The sequence below is a fragment of the Brachyhypopomus gauderio genome, chromosome 3 (assembly GCF_052324685.1).
Source record: "Brachyhypopomus gauderio isolate BG-103 chromosome 3, BGAUD_0.2, whole genome shotgun sequence".
Taxonomy (NCBI): Eukaryota; Metazoa; Chordata; class Actinopteri; order Gymnotiformes; family Hypopomidae; genus Brachyhypopomus; species Brachyhypopomus gauderio.
In genome coordinates this window covers 18232664-18253710 of record NC_135213.1, presented here as the reverse complement: position 1 = coordinate 18253710, position 21047 = coordinate 18232664, and the positions used below count along the sequence as shown (strand labels likewise).

Here is a 21047-nt window from a genome sequence, read left to right as displayed (position 1 = left end):
CTGCAGAGTGTGTGTGTGTGTGTGTGTGTGTGTGTGTGTGTGTGTGTGTGTGTGTGTGTGTGTGTGTGTGTGTGTGTGTGTGTGTGTGTGTGTGTGTGTGTGTGTGTGTGTGTGTGTGTGTGTGTGTGTGTGTGTGTGTGTGTGTGTGATGCAGCCCCAGTTAACCAGCCATGGCCTTAGAGTTTGCAGTATACTTAGCCTACGTGTCGGGCAAGGAATGAGCGAACGAGATCATAAAAGAAAACATGAACGTTAAACTTGTCGTCACAACTAAAGATTGAAGGTCAGTGGTTCCTGAACTGCTAAACAGAGCTGTCTGGTTCACCCCTCTCTCTCTCTCTCTCGCTCAACTGCTCTTTGCCTAATTTGTCAGGGCTGTGGTGGGCCCCTCTCTGAGGATGTTGTATTGCTTTTTCAGAAGGTAAATCAAAGAGAAAATGGATGGAAGTATGCAGAGAACCCCCCCCCCCCCCCCCACACACACACACACACACACACACATTGTGTTCTGCCTGAGACAGCTATGGAACATGCTCCCTGAAAAGCACCTGAAATACTGACCCCTAAGGTGGTCTGGAGTGTGTGCATCAGGCAGATATATAGCAGAGAGCAGGCAGCCTCTCAGCACCTGCAGAACAGCACTGCTCATTTCCTGTTGTACTGCTCAGCGGGACAAGTTCATTTTTACTCTTTGGAGTGTGCGTGTGGGGCTGTGTGTCTATGTACTGTGAAGTCTTCGGGCCATCCGAATAAGAGGCTCAGAGAGCATTTTACTGGTCTTAAGAGTTCAGGAATGTGGGCTGAGTTGTAAATCCTTCTCCATCATTCTTTTCTCACCACTAGTCATGCGTGGGCTGATGGGAGTGAGGTCTGGGGCCAGCAGGGTGAGCTAACCCCACCCCACAGGGTGCCCTCTGCTGGCTAACCCCGCCCCCACAGGGTGCCCTCTGCTGGCTAACCCCGCCCCCACAGGGTGCCCTCTGCTGGCTAACCCCGCCCCCACAGGGTGCCCTCTGTTGGCTAACCCCGCCCCCACGGGGTGCCCTCTGCTGGCTAACCCTGCCCCCACGGGGTCCCCTGCGCTGGCTAACCCTGCCCCCACAGGGTGCCCTGCGCTGGCTAACCCCGCCCCCACAGGGTGCCCTGCGCTGGCTAACCCCGCCCCCACTAGGATGCACATGCCTGGCCAAGTCCTCTGCCTTTCAGCCGCTGCTGTTTTGTTTGTTTGCTTTGTAAACGCGATGGAGGTTTCTGCGCTCTCTGGCCTTCTAGTGGGTTCTAGCAGGGTCTGTAATTAAAGTCGTGCTTCCTGTTCTTCTCCTGCTGACCCGTCCGGCTGTGAATATGAACCCAACGTCTGGTCTCTCTGTCTGGCCAGTTGTGTTAAGGAGAAGAACACTGTTATTTCCTGGGGACCTCGGGGAAGTGTAGGCGTGCGTCTGAGACAATCTCCCTGGGAAGGCCTGCTTTTCCCCACAGTGCCTGACCGTGCAGCCGTCGCTGGTTATGGGCCTGGACCCTTCTCCCCGAGCCAGGGGAGCCCTGCACAAATTTCATGCTTTTTATTCATTGGGGAAATACTAAAGTGCATTACTTGAGGCACATCAAATTGAAAGAATCAGTTTGATTGTATGCCTTTCAGAAATGTTTTTCCTCCTTTTTTTTTTAACATGCTGACTTGTTTCTACAGTATTCATTATTTATAAAAGTAATCCTGGAAACAATCTAAAATTGGTCCAATATATTGAGAACAAAAGTTATAATATTTGCCTTAAACCATTGCAGATTTCAGCGTAAGGTAGCTGTCATCAGATTTCTCATAATCATACTGACCTAATTAGTCAAGCTTCTCAGATTAAAATCAGGCTTCACATCCCATTATTCATGTTCTTGTATGTTCTGGAGTTTGTCAAACTGTAGCATGGTGGCTGTCTTCTGCCAACCTCCCTCCAGCTCACAGTCCTGCTAATCAGGGCCTTCTCAGGACTCTGATTGGCTGAAACAAGTGTCTGGTTCAGACACCCGATCTCTCCAGGGTCTTCAGAAACGGGCTTGTTGACCAGTGCTTTAGCAGATCCTCAATGCAATCTTCTCCATCTGTGAAGACTGAAATACCACTCATTTGTTTTTAGCTGTGTGCTGACGATCCACCATATGGGATCCTAACCAGTGGGTTTGGCTTTCACCTGCTACACAGATCTAACTGTTGAGCGGTGGAGAGGATGGAGGAGATGTGGGTGTGTTTTAAGAGCCAGTCCACAGAACGGAGCCGTCTGCTTATGGTGCTCCTGACCTTGCGCTCTGGGGGTTCCTCCATGGTATCTGAGAGGGGAAGCAGTCTGGCTAGGCTTGGCTGCACGGTGCTGGTTTTGGTCGGCCGTGGTGGTCCAGTGTGGTAGGAGAGTCATCACCCACACAGGAGGCCCAGGACAGCAGACGCTACTCTTGTGACACTTCAGGGAATTGTACCACAGTTCCAGCCATGATTCCCTGGAATAACAGGAAGTAGCCAGACAAAAGCAGGAAGTGAGGTGTAGCCTGGTAGCTGTCAGTGCTTTCTGAGCTCAATCTCCCACCCAGAGTGTGAGTTCATTCTCATCTCTGTTGTGATCATCACCATCATTATGGTTATCACTGCATTTTAAAACTATTTCCATTTTACATTTTGTCAATAGTGATAAGTTGAGAGTCTGACTTTAATAGTATGATTTCAATAGACCTTAATTTATAATCCTTAATAGTAGGAGTGTTTTCCATTTTGTGTGTGTGTGTGTGTGTGTGTGTGTGTGTGTGTGTGTGTGTGTGTGTGTGTGTGTGTGTGTGTGTGTAATGCCCTTCCTCTCTTTCCTCTGCAGGTCTGTATGAGCTGTTGTCAGTGTTGCCGTCTCAGCTGCAGACTCATGTAGACAGTGCAGATGACTGCACCTTCCTACACACCATGTTCAGGGAGAGGAGTCTGCACTCGCTCGTCAAGGTTAGTGTGTGTGTGTGTGTGTGTGAGAGCGTAACTAACTTTGCCCAGCAAAGTGTTAAGCTCACATCAGGAACATTTATAGGTAAATGTAAAGCATAAGGGTGGAATTGCAGAGCTGTCCAGCGACATTAATGCATAGAGTCATTATGCTTTCTGCTGTCCATGACCCTCTCTCTCTCTCTCTCTCTCTCTCTCTCTCTCTCTCATCTCTCTCTCTCTCTCTCTCTCTCTCTCTCTCTCTCTCTCTCTCATCTCTCTCTCTCTCTCTCTCTCTCCTCTCTCTCTCTCTCTCTCTCTCTCCTCCCCATGTGTGTGCGTGAGCTCCAGGTTTTTGTGGGTTGGCTGAGTGTGTAAAGACCTGCACTGTAGTGAAGAGCTCTGCTGGCAGTATAAACCCCAATCACTCTGATGACCTCAAGCTACTAAGCACAGCACGTCTGAGTACATTAGTCCTGCATGGATCTTATTTTCAGCGTGAAGTCGTATGCTGATGCTTATCAATCAGTACTGAGACGGAAGGCCAATTCCTCCTCCGCACACATGATACGAGGTTCTGCCTGTTCTCTCCAAAATGCATGTAGAATCATGTCTGCTTTTCTATTCTCCATGTGGATTGAGGCTTAATGATTATATCGTGATAATTCACAAAACAAACAAGCAAACAACAAAAAACAGACAAACAAACACATGTTGACTGGTGCCTGGACGTCATGGAAACAAGTGCACCATTTTGGAATGCAATAATGCAAATGCCAGATATTTTGGCAAATACTCTTGTTTCACTTGTGTGAGAAGCAATAGACCTGTTAAGGCACTTGTGAAGTTTGTGTCTTCTGTCTGAAAAAAACTGGCCACACAGTTTATGGACACAGCTGAGGGAGCGCTTGGAGCCGGTCCTGGAGCCGTACCCACAATAACCAGGCCGGTCGGTACCGGGGGACATTTGGAAAGCCTGCTCTCCTGCCTTCCTCAACATTTTTTATAATTGTTAAAATGGAAATGTTGGATTGGCCTGTGTGTTTGGCGTTTTGTTGGGTTTCTGACTTGGCTTGGTCCGGCGGGGCTCTGTGGCTCGGGTTCTCCATACAGCGCTCTCTTTTGAAACATCTGGATGCATGATACCATTAAAGCCGCCTCACTGCTGTCTCTCTGTGGAGTGTAATATATACACCGTTCCAGAGGAATGATGGAAGGCAAGGTCTTCCTGCCTGTGAAACTGCAAAAATCACCAAAAAAAAGCCCTCATTGCACACAGATGAACTTCAGTCTCTTCAGATGAACTTCAGTCTCTTGCTTTTGCATCTCATTTCACTTGCTTCTCTTTTTACATTTTTTTCTTCTTTTTCATGATATTTCCTCACTTGGTCTTGTTTGGGTGCTGATGTGAGTTAGGGCAGGTGTTCTCTCTCCTTACCTGCACCATGCTGTGGGCTCCGCCCCTCATTCCATAAGCACGTTGAGCCAAGATGGCGTCGTTGGCATCGCTGTAATACAGTGTTGCCAAGGCATGGTGTGTATGTGTATGTGCACTGCTGAGATCAGAGTGTTTGTTTTTGTTTTATTGTTTTCCAGATGACTCCTCTTATTTCTCTATTACTCTTCAGTCCAATAGAGGACCGTGAAGGATGAATGACTCTGAGCCATCACGTGCTGTTTTGGCAGACGTTCAAGCACATGTGCCCATGTGTGTAAGTGTGTGTGTGTACTTGGGTCCTGCATTGTGCTGCATTCTACTCATAAGCCTGATGGAGCTGTGAGATCAGATGATCCTGCCTGTGGTCAGTACCTTAGGTGGATCCAAGTCACCATTTTGTTCAGGCCTTTTCCCTGAGGCCCGTGTGGAACTGCTCACCCTGCTAATCTGAAAGCCAGCTTTCTGCGTGGCCCTCCTGTATTGCCCCTGGTTGTCATCTTCAACCTAATCACCATCTTTCTTTCATCTTGAAACACAGCCAGTGGTTTCCGAGCTCATGCTGAGTTTCCGGTTCTGTGTGGTGGCTCTCACAATGTTCTCAGGGCACCTTTGTGTTCTTAAACTGCTGATTGATTTATATTATTATTATATGTTTGCACTGTAATGTGTGACGTCTATGGTCCTCCTGCCAAATGTAGTTGTGTATGTTGGTATACTCTTCCCTCACTTGTTAGGTTTAAATCTGATTGTTTCACTAGTGTGTAAGCCCCGTTCCCCACTCTGCATTTGAGTGTATGTATAACACAGGCTGTGCTGCACCAATTACAGCTTGTTTCATATACGTAGCTGCCTTGTGTTTATGGAACCACAGGAGGTGTCACAGTCCAAAGGTCATTTGGCTCATTCACCTGTTTCAGCTTAACACTCTGCACTAGTGAGCACCATTAGTAACACTGCATTAGCAAGCAACATTAACACACTGCACTAGTAACATTAGTAACACTCTGCACTAGTGAGTAACATTAGTAACACTCTGCATTAGTGAGTATGTAAACTGTAAGCTGTGGGCACACCCAGATGTGCCACGCTGTGAAAGTGATGCTGTACCAAACCTGTAGGAACGTGTGTGTGTGTGTGTGTGTGTGTGTGTGTGTGTGTGTGTGTGTGTGTGTGTGTGTGTGTGTGTGTGTGTGTGTGTGTGAGCGCGAGTGTGACTTATGTACCAGACTTTCTTTTCTGTCAGTGCTTTGCTTTAAGGCTGTGTAAGCATTATAGCCATGTTTCTTCATTTAGACATTTTCTTGCGTACTGATAAAGTTTAGGATTCCCGATAGGACTGGTGTATTGCTGGATCACATGACCTCTGGATCACATGACCTGCAATTTTACGCCTGTTAGGGGAGATGGTGCTCTCTTGAACACAGCTGTTTAAGCCTTGTGAGTCAGGACCCAACCCCCCCCCCCCCCCCCCCCCCCCCCCCCCCCCCCCCCCCCCCCCCCCCCAAATAAAATAAATAAGTAAATAGATAGATAGTTTCCCCCATGCTCAGACTCCAGAGCCTGTCGGCCAGGTTTGGCTCCCCCACTCTGCCTGCTGTTGTTTACAGTCCAGTAGCTTCCATAAATCTGGTGAATGAGCGTGTTTAATAAATGCCACATGTGTAGCAAATGGCTGTCGTGTCTTGTGCTTTATGAGCTGTGAAACTGGATATTAGAAATGCGAAATTCTAAATGGAGTCTGCTGGTAAAGGTGTTCCCCTTGTAAGTGTGTGTGTGTGTGGGGGGGGGGGGTATTTTCACTATGTGTTGCATATTTAAATTACTGACACTAAAAGGAAACTGGATGGATGTTTTGATGTGTGTATATCTACTCACAAAAAAAAGGGATATTTGGCTTTTCAGCAGTAGTGGTGGGTATTATACCCCAATACAACCCAACAACAATGGTGGGTATACCCCAATACAACCCAACAACAATGGTGGGTATACCCCAATACAACCCAACAACAGTGGTGGGTATACCCCAATACAACCCAACAACAGTGGTGGGTATATTCCAACAAAACCCAACAACAGTGGTGGGTATATTCCAACAAAACCCAACAACAGTGGTGGGTATACCCCTACAAAAAAGGTCAATATCTCAATTATTTGCCATGCACTCTTGAGCATCAATTAGAGAGGTTTCCATACCAGTTCCAATTGAACCAGGAAATGTACTGAAACACTGAACAGTTGGACATGTGCAATCAAAAATTTAGAGGTCACAATAAATTCACCTGTAAAGGTTGGAGTGCATTTTAGGATCATCCTGAAACTAGAGCTGGGCGATATGGCCCTCCAAAAAAATCTTCGATTAATTTTTTTAAATCCGATTTTCGATTTTAATAGATTTATTTTCCTCTACTAAAAAACTACAGATGATAAAGGAATGGTAAAAAAAAGTTTTAATTTATTTTTCACTTAAATTTCCCCTTTGAGGTTAAAGTGCAAGCAGAAACAAATTGTAAACAAGTGAGAACATCTCCAACATACTTTAAGCATTGACACAATGCAACCTCAAACTTAAAATAAATAAATAAAACACACCCTCAAAAAATAAATAGATATAAATAATTTGGTGCCCTTTAATAAAATGGAAAACAAATACAATTGAACAATTCTTGCATGTTGTACTGACAGTCACGCTGTCTACATTCTGATTAAGAACAGGGCTCCCCTCACTTTAGCCTAAATTCCAGCACTTTTCAAACCTGAAACACAATGTAACATTAAAATTCGTCAGGTAAATGTTCCTTCCACTGTTTCTTTATACTACCACAGTTTATACTTTATACTACAATAGTTGCCAGGTTCGCTTTTTCACGCCAAATTGGGCTTGTTTGGAAAATCCAGCCGCGGGTAAAAATTATGGGGTCGCGGGGTGCGGTTTTTTGGTCTACTTTTGAGTTGGGCTACCGCAGGAGTTACAAGTCAACACTAATAATGGATCGCGATATAATACTTAATTTGTCTCCATTTTACACACTCGCGAGGTGCCCGGAGCCGCGCGCTACGGTCACTCGCGAAAGTATAATCCATTGAAGCGGGTTCGGTGACCGAGGCAGAAACTGCTTAATCCAAAATATCCCGCGGAGGGAAACTTTATTGACAGCGCAACTGAATAGCACTCTTCGCTCTCTCCCTCTATCGGTTTCAAACACCTTACAGCGAGGACTTGTTTGGTCTACATCTGACGCCGCAAAACCGAACCAACTCCAGATCACGGAGCTAGTTGCTCTTTTCTTGGACACAAGTTCCGCCGTCATGTTTGTGTGTGTGTGTTTTGAGGGTGGATGGGTGGGAGGTGCTAAACTCACTGAACTACGGGAGCCCACAGTGCAGCGTCGGTGGTGAAAATTAAATCTCAGAAAATCGATTTTCTTAAAAACACATCGTCCTTAACTGTAAATTCGAATTAATAGATAATATCGATTAATCGCCCAGCTCTACCTGAAACTAAACCCAAATATCCCTATGTTTTCGGAGAGGTGTGTGTGTGTGTGTATGTGTGTGTGTGTGTGTGTGTGTGTGTGTGTGTGTGTGTGTGTGGATGCCAAAGGAAATTGCTAAAATGATAATTTCATGTTGTGTGCTTAAGTTGGTAAACAACTTAACCAAAGGTTTGGAATTTTTCTTCTGACACATGTTGGAATACTCGTAGTATACTCCCAGAAAAAATAAAAGGTTTGTGCGTGCGTGCGTTTGTGCACCCCTCACCAGACTCAAACAGGAACACAGGTTTGCACAAATGCCCTTCTTTGACAGGCAACTCAAAGTCAAGCTGTGCAGTCTGCAACCTCTTCCTGCCCCTTTAGCGAGGGCTGTTCCTGGATCAGCGGAGGCTGCCATGTCTGATGAGGTGTTGATGGATGCTGGTGCAGCCGTCTCTGTACTCAGGCCTGCTGGGTTACCCGATACTGCTGCTCCGCGTGCAACCAGGCGCTCCCAGTTGAAAGGTGGTTAAAGCCGTATGAAAGAGCACGGGTATGGAGCAGGGTTGTGAGCCGGCCCGTGGATACGGATCGGGTCTGTGATGCGGCCCGGGGCTGTCCGCACCGCCGTCGCTCCGCACCTCGGTCTCCGTCTCTCGCCTCATGGCTTTGCTTTTGTTTTTGTTTCTTCGTGCTGCTTTGGTTTCTTCCATCTTTCTTCTCGGCTTGCTTTCCTAGTCTGCCTGCCATGATTTGTGGTTGTGTACTTTCTCGTTTTGCTTTCATTTCTTTTTGCTCTTTCATTTGCTTGCTTCTCCTGCTACTCCATGGTGAAATTCCAGTTCTTCTCCTGCAACTCCATGCTGAGATTCCAGCAATTCCCTGTAATATGCCAACAATATTCAGATTTGTTTCCTGCAATTCACTGTAACTCACTGCTTTGTCCCTCTCTCTTTCTCTCTCTGCCCTCCTCTCTCCCCTGTGTAATGGACTTTAAATGTTGGCTGGCTGGGTATGCTTTATAGACAGGCAGGTAGCTGGAGATTGGCCCAAGTTGTAAATAAGAGTTTAATCTCAATCTGAACTGTACAGACCTAAAGTAGGCTAGCACTGCTACAACCGCCTAAACAGATGGCTCTCTCTGGAATGCACAGGGACCCAACAGTTACGTTCCATCCTGCGGCACACAGTTCATTCCATTGCTCCTTTGCTGTGTGTGTGTGTGTGTGTGTGTGTGTGTGTGTGTGTGTGTGTGTGTGTGTGTGTGTGTGTGTGTGTGTGTGTGTGGTGTGTGTGTGTGTTACAGACAGCATGGTTGTCATAGGAAGCAGCTCTAAAGTGAAATAGTGAAAGTGTAAGAGTTAAAGACAGACCCAACAAGGTCATGTACTCGGGTCTCAAGTAGAAGGTGAAGCTTTTTAGCAGAAATGGCAAAGATCCGCATTGCAGTCCATTCTGAAGCTGGAGAATGATGAAAAAGCACAACTCTGTGTGTGTGTCTGTCTGTGTGTCTCTCTCTCTCTCTCTCTCTCTCTCTCTCTCTCTCTCTCTCTCTCTCTCTCTCTCTCTCTCTCTCTCTCTCTCTCTCTCTCCATTCTGTTATCCCCACGTCCACTGACTTCTGGAGCACAGTACAATGCATCTTGTCCTAAGGACCCATAAACCCTTGTTTAAATATATTGTCCCTGTGGTAGCGGAGCAGATCTCATCCTCTGCTTTACAGGCTTGCAGTGTTTTACATAACAAAGGGTTAGTAGATTTGGTTGTGGTGTCTTCAATGTTGTTCCGATAACAGAGGAATAAATGTAAAGAAATAATTTTAAAAGGTTTTTGATAACACAGCAACATGTGGCTAAATCAGAAAAGCTGTTCATTCATGTTGTATTTATTAATTCCATGTCTCTGTTTCATTGTGTCTGAATCTTCCGCTTTGTCTCTCTCTCTCTCTCCTCTCCTCTCTCTCTCTCTCTCTCTCTTCTCTCTCTCTCTCTCTCTCTCTCTCTCTCTCTCTCTCTCTCTCTCTCTCTCTCTCTCCTCTCTCTCTCTCTCAGATACATGAAAGGCTGCAGCAGTACAAGTTGTGCAGCCCTGCTCCAGCACTGGAGGAGTGCTGCCCTCTCTGGCCCCAGGGAGTAAGTGACCCACTCCCTTCACTCGCTGTGTGTGTGTGTGTGTGTGTGTGTGAGAGAGAGAGAGCAAGATTGATCAAGAGAGAGTGAGGGCTTTAATAGGTGTTTATGGAAGATACACATCCTCACATCTTTGTTTCCTTAAAAAAACATGTGTGTAATTGTAAACACACACACACAGAATGTGCAGGGCATGAGGCATGAGAGAGACATGAGTGTGTGTGGAGAAGTTAAAGTAGATGGATGTCTAGAGGAGAGAAAGCAAGCAGTGTGTGTGATGAGCTGTGATTGTGTGTGTGTGATGAGCTGTGATTGTGTGTGTGTGCACATGTGTCTGTATAAAACATTAGTTATCTGCATTATAAAATGGTGTTTAAACTCAGTGTCCTTCCATAATGTTAACTGAGCACTCCATCAACATGCCAGTTGATGCATGCTTGCACACACCCCATTTACACCCATCCCCACACACACACACACACACACACACACACACACACCCCACCACACGCACTGAGCATTTGATAAGGTCCAGGCTAAACTCCCATTATTTACAGAGAGGTAAAAATAAATAAATAAAACAGAAGATGGCCTAAAGCAGGCCCTGAGGAGGCTGGTTGAAGGGCGGGGGTCTCTCTGAGCCTGGCCCCACCTCCTGAGGTCCATGTCTGTTGAGTTTCTGTCAGCGGGCCTGTGGCAGGAATACTCTATAGGTGTTCAGTGACTGCGGAAACGTCTAGATCCTTTTTCCTATAATGCGTGTTGAAAAGGCGTATCAGCCTTGGTGTTCCCAATTTGCCCATTTCCTCCCGCTGCCTAATTCCGGAGCCATGCCGTGGAGAGCCCATTAGCACTGCTTCATTTCTGCTTCCTTAAGCCTTGCGTCCCACAGCACTGAGGCAGGCGTCCATCTTGGGTTTCTGTAAATCCTGCACTCCTCCCAGAACTTTCTCACCAGTCAGGTCAAATTCGACCCTCAGATATACACTTCCCCTCACGGTCCCCTAAAAGGTCTGTGTTGAGGTAGGTGTGTGTGTGTGTGTGTGTGTGTGTGTGTGTGTGTGTGTGTGTGTGTGTGTGTGTGTGTGTGTGTGTGTGTGTGTGTGTGTGTGTGTGTGTGTGTGTGTGTGTGTGTGTGTGTGTGTGTGCGTGCGTGCGTGCGTGCGTGCGTGGCTGCGTGCGTGCGTGCTGCATCTAAGCTTGTGCGCATGCGTGACCACAGTCCATCAAAGAGGAAAATGGCCAAAGCTACCAGATGACTTCAAGCAGCAGTGGTGTTTTTTGCAGGGGTATCGTGTTCGTCCTGCCCTGCGTGCACTGAGGCGTGCTCTGCTCTTCACAACGCTCTGGCTGGGTAGCTGCTGCAGCTCATTGGGGTGTTACGTTTCGCTAATGGACCCCTTAATTTATAGTTTAACATAAAATGACATTTTAACCTCAGTCTGGCCCAAGACACTGTCTGGAACCGGCACTGCAGGGGGGACCTCACTAATGCTCATTTGATGTTTTCTCTTTACACACACACACACACACACACACACACACACACTCACCTTGCCAGGGTAGATGGTTAGTAATGTCCATGAACGTTTTTCCTCTCATTGCTGTCTTTTCCCCTTTCTCATTTACTCTCATGCAATCTTGAAGTGTCTTCATTACCACGTGTGCTTGATGTTTGCATGCAAAGTACCACATTTGGCCACATAGTGGCAGTAAAGAGTTTTTCGGCCTAGACTGTGACTAAAGAATTTAAGTCTATACTCATTAGTGGACTTGTGCCCTCTTCCTGTGCTGTATGAAGTGCTCTCAGAGCTGGGCACCTCACACGCAGCTATGAACTCTGGCTGGAAAGTGAGGTGTGAGTCTGAACTGCGTTAAAGATCAGTGGAACCATGAATGTGAGAGTGAGAACCAGAACTGTGGAGCTGGGTACGTGACACCTGTTCACTTCCACATGAGCAGGTGGGGGTTTGAGATTAGATGGCTAACACAAAGTGGAAGCCACAATCTTTGCATCAGTTTGATTTGTTGACTTTAGCAACGTTTTTGTCTATGGAATAAAAGTGTCTTTGAGAACTAAATCATTCTTTGGGGCGAGTTGGCGGTTTTGGTTCATGGGAGTTGATGCAAACATTTTTGCAATGGGGAGACAAGCCCAGAAATATTTATTACCCAAACCTCTATATATCAAGTAGGAGTGCTGTTCCACAGGAAGGATTTACTGTAGTGCTCACGTAACGGCATCATTTGTCAGTGTCTGTTATGATTACATAGAGTCCATGCCTTTGTCATTTCTTGAAAGGGTCACATGGTGGGTGGGTGGTCAGTGGAGTGTGTACGTGCATGATATAGATATATCGTGTCTTCAGAGTGCTGTTTGGGAGTATGATGTATGGAGGAAACTGCTCTGTCATGACATTGACCCTGAGATCACACACACACACACACACACACACACACACACACACACACACACACACACCACATAGCCAGTGTCAAAGCAGTTCATCAGAGCCAGCGACCCCGGGGCTGTTTGCTTGTTGCACACCTGTGTCCTCCCCAGGCCCTGGCCTGTCGTTCCAGCAGACTGGGCTGTTTTCTCTGGGTCACGGTGTGTGTGGGGCGGCGGGAGCGAGTGTGTTTCTGCATGTCTCTGTGGGTCACTGTAGCCATTAGTCATGGCACTGTCACCTCCCACTGGGTTGGTTAGTACCAGTGGGAAAAGTGTGCAGCTGATCCTGCCGGGGTCATTCTTTAACACATCTATTACACCACGTCTCTCTCTCTCTCTCTCTCACTCACACACACACACACACACACACACACACACTCAGTATAGTTGTGGCTCAGAGTGGCCCAGTGGTCGTCTGGTAGTTACAGCTGAGGTGCAGGTCCTCCTCCACTTAGTTTGTCCCATGTGGACCCAAGCCATACATATTTTACACACACACACACACACACACACACACACACACACACACACACACACACACACACACACGTGCGTTCACGCTCCTGTGTCTCACACATTTATATGCTCTTATCCTCTGGCCCCTTTTCACCTGCAGTCTACCTTAAGGGGACAATTTCTACCCCTATAGCCATAATGTATGGGTCATAAGCTATGGGTGTTAACATGACTAAGTGCTTTTCTTCTCAGTCTGTCTCTGTCTCTCTCTGGATCCGTTTCTTTTTGACTGTGTCACTGACTATGTTGGACAATAAATTGCATCTTTTCCTGTCTCTCTGACTGTCTCACAGGTGTCTCAGGAGCTTCAGGTTACGTCTCCTAATGCAGAGGTCAGGGAGCTTCTTACATTGCTGTCAAATCCATACATACAGGTACGTTCACTTGCCACTCCTGCTGTGTGTCTTTTCTCTGTGTGACTGTGGATATGTCCATCTTTCTCCCTCTTCCTATAGGCTTAACTCACTCTGACACACACTCACTCACTCACTCACTCACTCACTTTTGTTTTTGTCGCTCTCTCTCTCTCTCTCTCTCTCTCTCTCTCTCTCTCTCTCTCTCTCTCTCTCTCTCTCGCTGTCTCACTCCCCTTCTCTGTTTTACTTCTTTCTCCCCAACTCTTCACCATGTATGTGTCTCTCTCTCCTTTTCACTGTGCGTAACTGTCTCCTTCTCTTCCTGCATGTAGATGTCTCTCTACCTCTCCCTATGTGTCTGTCCCCCTCGTTTAACTTCCTCTCTCCTCTCTTCTCTTCCTGAACTGTTTTGTCGGCTATGTAAAACACAAGCAGCTGTGAGCCTGAATGCCGTCTCTGTGATAGTAACCATATCACTCTCCATTAAGTCTGAAATCATCTGTTCCCTTTGACCCAGACATAAATCAGAGTTCTTTAAACAACCCCACTTCCAGCTCCCCTTTAAGAGACCTTTTATAATTCACACATGCAAAAGTACATTTCCCTCCTATTAGACCCTCATGCAGATCAATATTGACGGTGCTGAAAGCGGCCATTATGGCTCTGTCGTTCTGAAAGAGCAGACGGTTCACGGGAGCAGGCACGAGGCAGCGAGACCCTTTGCTAGCTTGTGTACTTCATTCTGCATTCCTCTCCAAAAGAATTGGTGCGAACACCGGGGTCCGGGATGTGGGTGGGTTATTTAAAAATGAGGGCTCCCGCAACAGACTCTTTACGAATGAGATCTGTATCCTTGGACTTTATTTAGACAGGCTTGATGATCTGTTATTGCAAGAGGCCCACCAAGGATAATGAAGACTCGTACAAATGCGTCCATGCACACGTGCACACACACACACACACACACACACACACACACACACACAAATCTAAACTAGAAATCTCGTAGAGAAGCATTTGTCCACTTTTGACCCTGTTTTATAAGCCGTGCCGTTCAGAATGGGAGCAGGCTGCTGTGATGGAGCAGTTAAGAGTCGAGCAGGTAAATGGCGTATGCAAAGTTCTTTTCTTCGCTGAAGTCAGTGATGGATGGAATTCTTTCAGAGTGAAGCTTTAAACTGGGGGATGTTTTTGATATGGGTGCTGAGAGATTAAGACAAAGTAAGTGTTTATTTCAGTGTCTGCTGTGTCAAAATCACTGTAGTTTTTAAGCGTTTCACTCCATTTCTTAGGCCATAAGATTCTCGAAAGATTATCTTTCTGCATTCAATCTCATCACCAGTGAGAGTAAAACCATAGTGTAGTGTTGCATATTTAACATTTCATGAACACATTCATATATATTCATTTCAGCTTCACACCTAAAATGGTTTTCTAGAAATCTCTGATTTCTGGAGGTGTGCGTGCGAGTGAACACTCTTCTGTCGTTGTGCACACATGGCCACAACCTGTTTTGAGGACAGGTGTCACCCCTTCGACCCCCAGCACCTCTGCCCATAAACAGCAGCTTGCCAGTTCAGCCCACAGAGCGGAGGAAAGGGAGGAATGGATGAAGAAGTGTGCCTGCACATGCTTAATGTCCTGATGCTTTGATAATATTTGCTCTGTAACACTTTATTCACTTCTCAGTATAATATACTCTGGTGCTGCTACTGCAGAGTGTTTGCACTTGCTAAGTGAGCATATCTGATATAGAGAGTGTGTGTGTGGGTGGATGTGTGTGGATGTGTGTGAGAGCAAGCTCATATGTGTTTGTGTTTGGGGGGGGGTTGCCTGTATGATTTTAGCAACTGGGGGTATTTACCACAATTAAACAATCATTTCCACGTCCATTTCCCATAAAACATCAGCTCTTGTCTCATCTGCTCTCTTTAGCCACGTCTTGAGTCATCAACAAATGACCAATCATATTTCAGCATTTTCTGTGTTTTGACGATTTTTTGTGTTTTGATCACACAATTGACGATTAATGTGATTGTCCTTCATGTTCGCTGACACTGATTAAACTTGTAGGAACCTGTGGAAATTGCTTTCTGACCTTGGAGACCAATATTTAACGGTTTCATTCATCTGTGAAATTGCTGTCATCTGTTGTAGACTCTCCTAGTGTTGATGGTGCAGATCATACTGAACACGGCAGTCCCAGGATGTTCAGACAATACAAAGTTGATTTTCATCTGTAAATATTTGCAAATATTTTTTTGGATTTTTTTTACGATTCAAAAAAATTATATACAAACTATTTATTCGACTCACAAACATTTCAGCCCCTAGGCATTTATCAGTGTGCCAGTAGGGACAGTATAAGTCTTAGACCTAAGCTGGTATCTACCTGTCTTCGAGCAGATATCTTTAGCTGTAGAATTTGGAGCAATCTGTAGCATCACTACTGAAAGGGCTAAAACCAGTTCCACACTAAAGAGAATGTGAGTGTGTTTGACTCATCAGGAAAGGCCTGCAATCAGAAATGCAGATGACATTTTTGAATTCTTTAATTCTTTTAATTCTTTAACCATTTAAAATAAACATATTGGGGCATTCATGAAGCCCAAGTTTGCTGTTTAATATTCAGATTCTGTGCCACCTTAAATGGTTGAAAGCAGGATTTAAGGTAGAATGGAAAATTTGAAGAAAAAGGCTAAAGGAGAAAATCAGAGAGTAATTCGTAGATCAGAACTGAGTGAGCTGGGTGTTTTTAATTAATCGTATACATGTATATGCCTAATTAAAGCAGAAACTGATTTGTTTTCTTGAATTTTTGGTCAGCAGCAGCAGGTTCTTTGATATGCTTTGAGCAGCAGTACTGTATGACCAGTTGAGCAGAAACATGATGGAGACAGTCCAGCATGTCCGATCATATGATGAGACATTTCAGAGTGTTAATATCTGAATTATTCAAGGACAATACTGCCCATAAAGCCTGTGACCCATTCCTTATGTCTAAGTAAATGTTGTTTACTTAATGTGTTTTCCTTTCCTGTTATCTAATTTTGTTTACAGCTGAATGTTTAATTTTCATATTAAAACCATGTTAGCTTTATCACTCTGACCCGGAGTGCGTGACCCGGAGTGCGTGAGCCGGAGTGCTCCTCTCCCATCTGCTCTTATTTAGCCACATCTTGAGTGGTGTTCTGTAGCTCCATCCTATGTCATAAAACACACTCACTCTCTCTCTATGTCTTTCACTTACTCTCATCTCTTGTCTTTCATCTATCTTTATCATCTCTCTTATTTCATAAATAAATATTTTATTTCATTTTTTTGGATCTGTGGCACATGACTGGACAATGTTTTTATTATGGAAGCAAGAGGTAGAAAAATCCACGAAGGAGAGAGAGAGAAAAAGCTTTTCCAGCAGCTTTTGACACACTCGGTTCTCCTTCAGACACGTCGAAGCGTCTGAATAATAAATCTGAAGTCATCATCCCTTCACGTTTGCTCCCTTGTCTTATTACTCTGGGATGGCTTGTGTGAAATATTGAAGATGGCTATGAACTTTATTATCTATTGTCCGCATACAGAAAGAGACACACACACACACACACACACACACACACGTCATTCACATGGCGTACCCTTGAGATCTGTTACCACGAGGCCTCTCATGGATTGCTGTCTCAGTGTTCTGTTCCAAAAGGAAAATTTAAACTCTTGTATTTTTTAACAGAGAAGCTTGCCAGAGCGGATTGTAATGAAATAGTGAGAGTAATCCATTTAAAAAGGGCTTTATTTGTCAGTAGGAGGGACTAATGTGGAGCAGGCCTCTGAACAGGGGAATGCATCATGTAACATTCAGACACATGCCTGGAGTAGCAAGACACTTCTGACTAGGAACACCAAATCAGATAATGACTTTGTCGCTACTGTGTGTGTGTGTGTGTGTGTGTGTGTGTGTTTGCAAGCATGTGCTCATTTTGATTCTTTTTTTTTTCTGCTTTCCAGAGTTTGCTGTTAGTTCATGACACAGTGGCTCAGAAGACATATGAACCTCAGCTTCCTCCTCTGCCAGATGACATCGATGATGACGAAGATTCAGTCAAGATCATCAGACTCGTCAAGAGTAAAGAGCCTCTGGTGAGAGTCCGGTTTCTTGTGTGTGTGTGTGTGTGTGTGTCTCACACAGACACACAGAACCATAATAGTATTCACATGCATCTCCGTATCTCCTTACAAACCATATATGCAAGAGACTGTACACCTTTCCCTGTTTCCACACACACAGGCTTATTCATGATCCACATATACACATACTTACTAAGCCCGACTGTTTTTTTAAAATAAGTTTGTATTTCCTAAGTGACCACACATCTTCCACACTCGCACACTAAAGCATTCCATGCCAATCTGTGAACGCAGACATGTAGGAATGCACACTCTGGACTATACACACACATATTTGTGTGTGACCTCATGTCTTGCATGTGGTCAGTTCCCCTACTGTAACCTCCATGTGTAGTACTCTGTGTTTCCTCCCTCTCTGGACTGTTTTCACGCTTGTCATTCACTCTCCTCTGTGATCATTGGCCCGTTCTTTGGAACTTCCTTGGCCCCGCCCTTCTTTGATCTGGTTCCTGTGCGATCTGTTTCTGGCTCTGTGTGTATTTTCTCGTTGTGGTGGCTGTGGTTACTTCACCCTGGCTCCTGTCCCGAAGCCTCACCTACAGGGCCACATGAACACCTATGGGAATTGAGAGGCTCGGTTTTCTGTTACTAAAATGGGCACCTTTCCAGGTTTGTTCTGGAAGGGCCCATTTCCAGTTGCTTTTTCCCACTTTCAGCCCTCAGCTGATGTTAATTCATGTTTTCACAAACCATAATGACATTTAGAATACAGGGGAAGATGAAATGAGCTGGTTTCTCCTTTTGATGTGTCCTGGGTGTTTTCTTGAGTTTGTGTTTTTCGTCCTCATGATCACTTCTCCTTATGATAATGTTCTGGACAGCAGCATGAATAAAACGGAGAGAAAGGAGTTTGACCGAGAAGGTCAAAGTTCGGTTTCTTTGAAGTCCCCCAGCGTTTGACTTGTGGGTTGAATCGCAGCAAGCTGTGCTGCTGGAGTCTGTTGTTCAGAGGTCTCCACAGTGGCGCTACCACGGCGACCAGCCATCATGGGATCTTCGCCAGTCAAGCGCTTAGCAACCTTAGCAACGTTGACTTAACCTGTGCTCAATCTCCACGCTGCTGAATTGAATTTGATGTGAACCGTAACTCATAATTTCATACAATCAGACTCAGACAGTCAAAAAAAAAGCGGCCATTAAAACAAGAGGCCCGTACAGTTGAACTTGCTCCAGTTCCCTTCACCTGGTCTCCTGTTCCCTGTGACCTGCCCTCTCTCAGTCCTCAGTGCTGGGGTGACTGGAGTTACCACGCCTGGGACATCGAGTCCCAGTCCTCCGTTTGTGTAATTGTGATTAGTCGAGTGGATCAGATTCAGTAGCGCTGATTAATTGCTATCATTTTTCAGACCATGACATCACGGTGTGTTTTGGAGTAATGAAGGGAGGGGTGTGTTTTGGGCTCCGGGACATTGGGTATGAACCCAAAGACACACACACACACACACACACGTACACACATCTCTTGGTAACCTAAGTCTTCTGATTTATTAGCAGAATGGCAGGAACAGCAGAAAAGGGTTTAGACGAGTACGCACACACACAATGGGGAGCGGCAGACGTGGACCCAGTCAAGGACTTTATTGAAAGAATGTGTTGTTTTGGATTATGTTACTAAGGACCTAGGTGGAAGTGTGTGTGTGCGTGTGTGTGTGTGTGCGTGTGTGTGTGTTTACTGCTTGAAGTTAAAATAGTCCTGCCTAGATTTACAAACTGACTTATAGGATGATTGTAAACAGTACAGATGTTTGCCAGCAAGACAGGTAGGCTGAATTTACACCTGCCAAGAACATTAAATTCTGTCTCACCCAAGAAATATTTAATCCCTTATTTACAAGTCGCCACAGTAGTTTTTGTGCCTTCGTTTAGTGGTCCTCATGGAAAAGAGGGTGCCAGAAGCTGAGAAGGGGAAAAGCAAAACAAGCTAAGGAGTCATCCATCTCCTCACTGTGCCCCTATGATCCAGCCGTGGATCTCGGCCTAGCGTAAACCTGCTGAGGGCCAAAGCATCTGTTCTACTCTACTCTACTACTCCATTGTGCTATAGGCCAAGGTAGAGAGCCTTTCTCAGGGTGCTTTGACACTGGTGCCTGTGTTTGTACCTGTAACTGCCTATGCTCTGTATCACTGCGTCTTTTAGCGTCCCTCAGTGTCTCTCTGACATGGTGCCAGTCCTTTGAGTTTAGGGACAGCCCAGATCAGTCCATGCGGTGTGGGAGAGAGCTCAGCCACCCACTGTGCCCCAGCTCTGACGCAGTGCCAGTGGAGAAGTAGAACCTCCCCTCGCAGTGGCCTGACAACGGGCCATCTCCGCAAAATGGCTTCCAAATGGTCATCAGTAGCTTCCGTACGGCAGCTTGCTGAAAGGTTGCGTCACCGCGTGGTTGATCTGAGGTTTGCTGCTTTAGATCTGGGGACGGTGTGCATCTGGGGACGGTGTGAATCCATCTGGCAGAAATCCTGCTTTTCCATTTGGAAAGTAGTTGTCAAAATAAATACTTAAGTAGAGTGATTGCTCTGCATAATGGTGGCTGTTGAAGTTGAAAGCAGCTGTCCGCTGCCATGAGCTTGGGTGACCGGGCAGACCCCCAGCTGTTGGCTCGGTCCACTGTGGGTTTAGCTCGGGTATTCATAATGACAAATATAATGATCACATTTGTACTGGGTGGGTGATCGGCCACCTTTTGTATTTGTCCAATGGAGAGCTTTGGTAGCAGAGACCTTCCTTGGTTTCTTGGCAACAGTAAACTTGATTCCAAACTTGAATTTGGTGTACCTCAAAGACGTGCATAGAGCATGTCTGTGGTTTCAACAGCTCTTAGGTTTCTTAAGATGTAGTTTCAGATGTCCCGATAGGAACTTGTCCTAGAGGAATGCAGAAAGTTCTAGAACACCAGTTTGCTTCAGCAACTCCTCTCCCATCCTTTCTGGCCCTGGGCTGTGTACTGAGGTAGTGAAGAGAGTCTCCACAGACACGATGTAGGACTTCAGTAAAAATGTTCAGAAAAAATGCACAACTCCGAAACTTCAGTGCAATGTGTCACATTGAGCATCGGAAACCACCAACGGAGTTCAGCAGTGAAGAAACACGATCCTTTGCAGTGTTTGAACTTTCCCATTGGACCCATTTATTGATGATACTAGGCTTTGTTAAAGCCTGGAATAAATCATTTTTATAGGCTGTATCTGTAAAGTTAAAATAAAAACAAAAAAACAATAAATGATTGAATTTTTGATTACCTACATAATAAAGAAATTACAGTTTAGAAACCCGTATGCACATTTATGATAGTGTTTGAAATCAGACTGCTATTAGTAAAGCTGTCTTGGTCACCTTGCATAATGTGTTTTATTAGGTCTGCTTGTGTTGTTGGATCGTTCCTTTGTATCAGAGTTCATTTAGTAAACATGCTGGCTGTGTTGGTGAAGGCCTTCAGACGGGCAGGCTGTTGGCACAACTCTGTTCTGCTTGTCCCTTTGGAAGGGAAGAGCGTTTTCTGTCTGTTTGTGATGGCTGAATGAACGGTAAGGTAATGTCATTTGAGTGGCACATG

At 45.5% G+C, this 21047-nt stretch overlaps 1 protein-coding gene across 1 annotated transcript in view; it reads left to right on the top strand.

Moving 5' to 3' along the window:
* The window catches only part of mpp7a (MAGUK p55 scaffold protein 7a), a 95248-nt gene that overhangs the window by 24162 nt on the left and 50039 nt on the right, over positions 1 to 21047 (top strand). Inside the window, exons 3-6 of the mRNA XM_076998479.1 lie at positions 2856 to 2974; positions 9913 to 9993; positions 13252 to 13332; positions 17317 to 17448. Of these exons, the coding sequence (XP_076854594.1) occupies positions 2856 to 2974; positions 9913 to 9993; positions 13252 to 13332; positions 17317 to 17448 (413 nt within the window). The remainder of the gene's footprint in view (positions 1 to 2855; positions 2975 to 9912; positions 9994 to 13251; positions 13333 to 17316; positions 17449 to 21047) is intronic.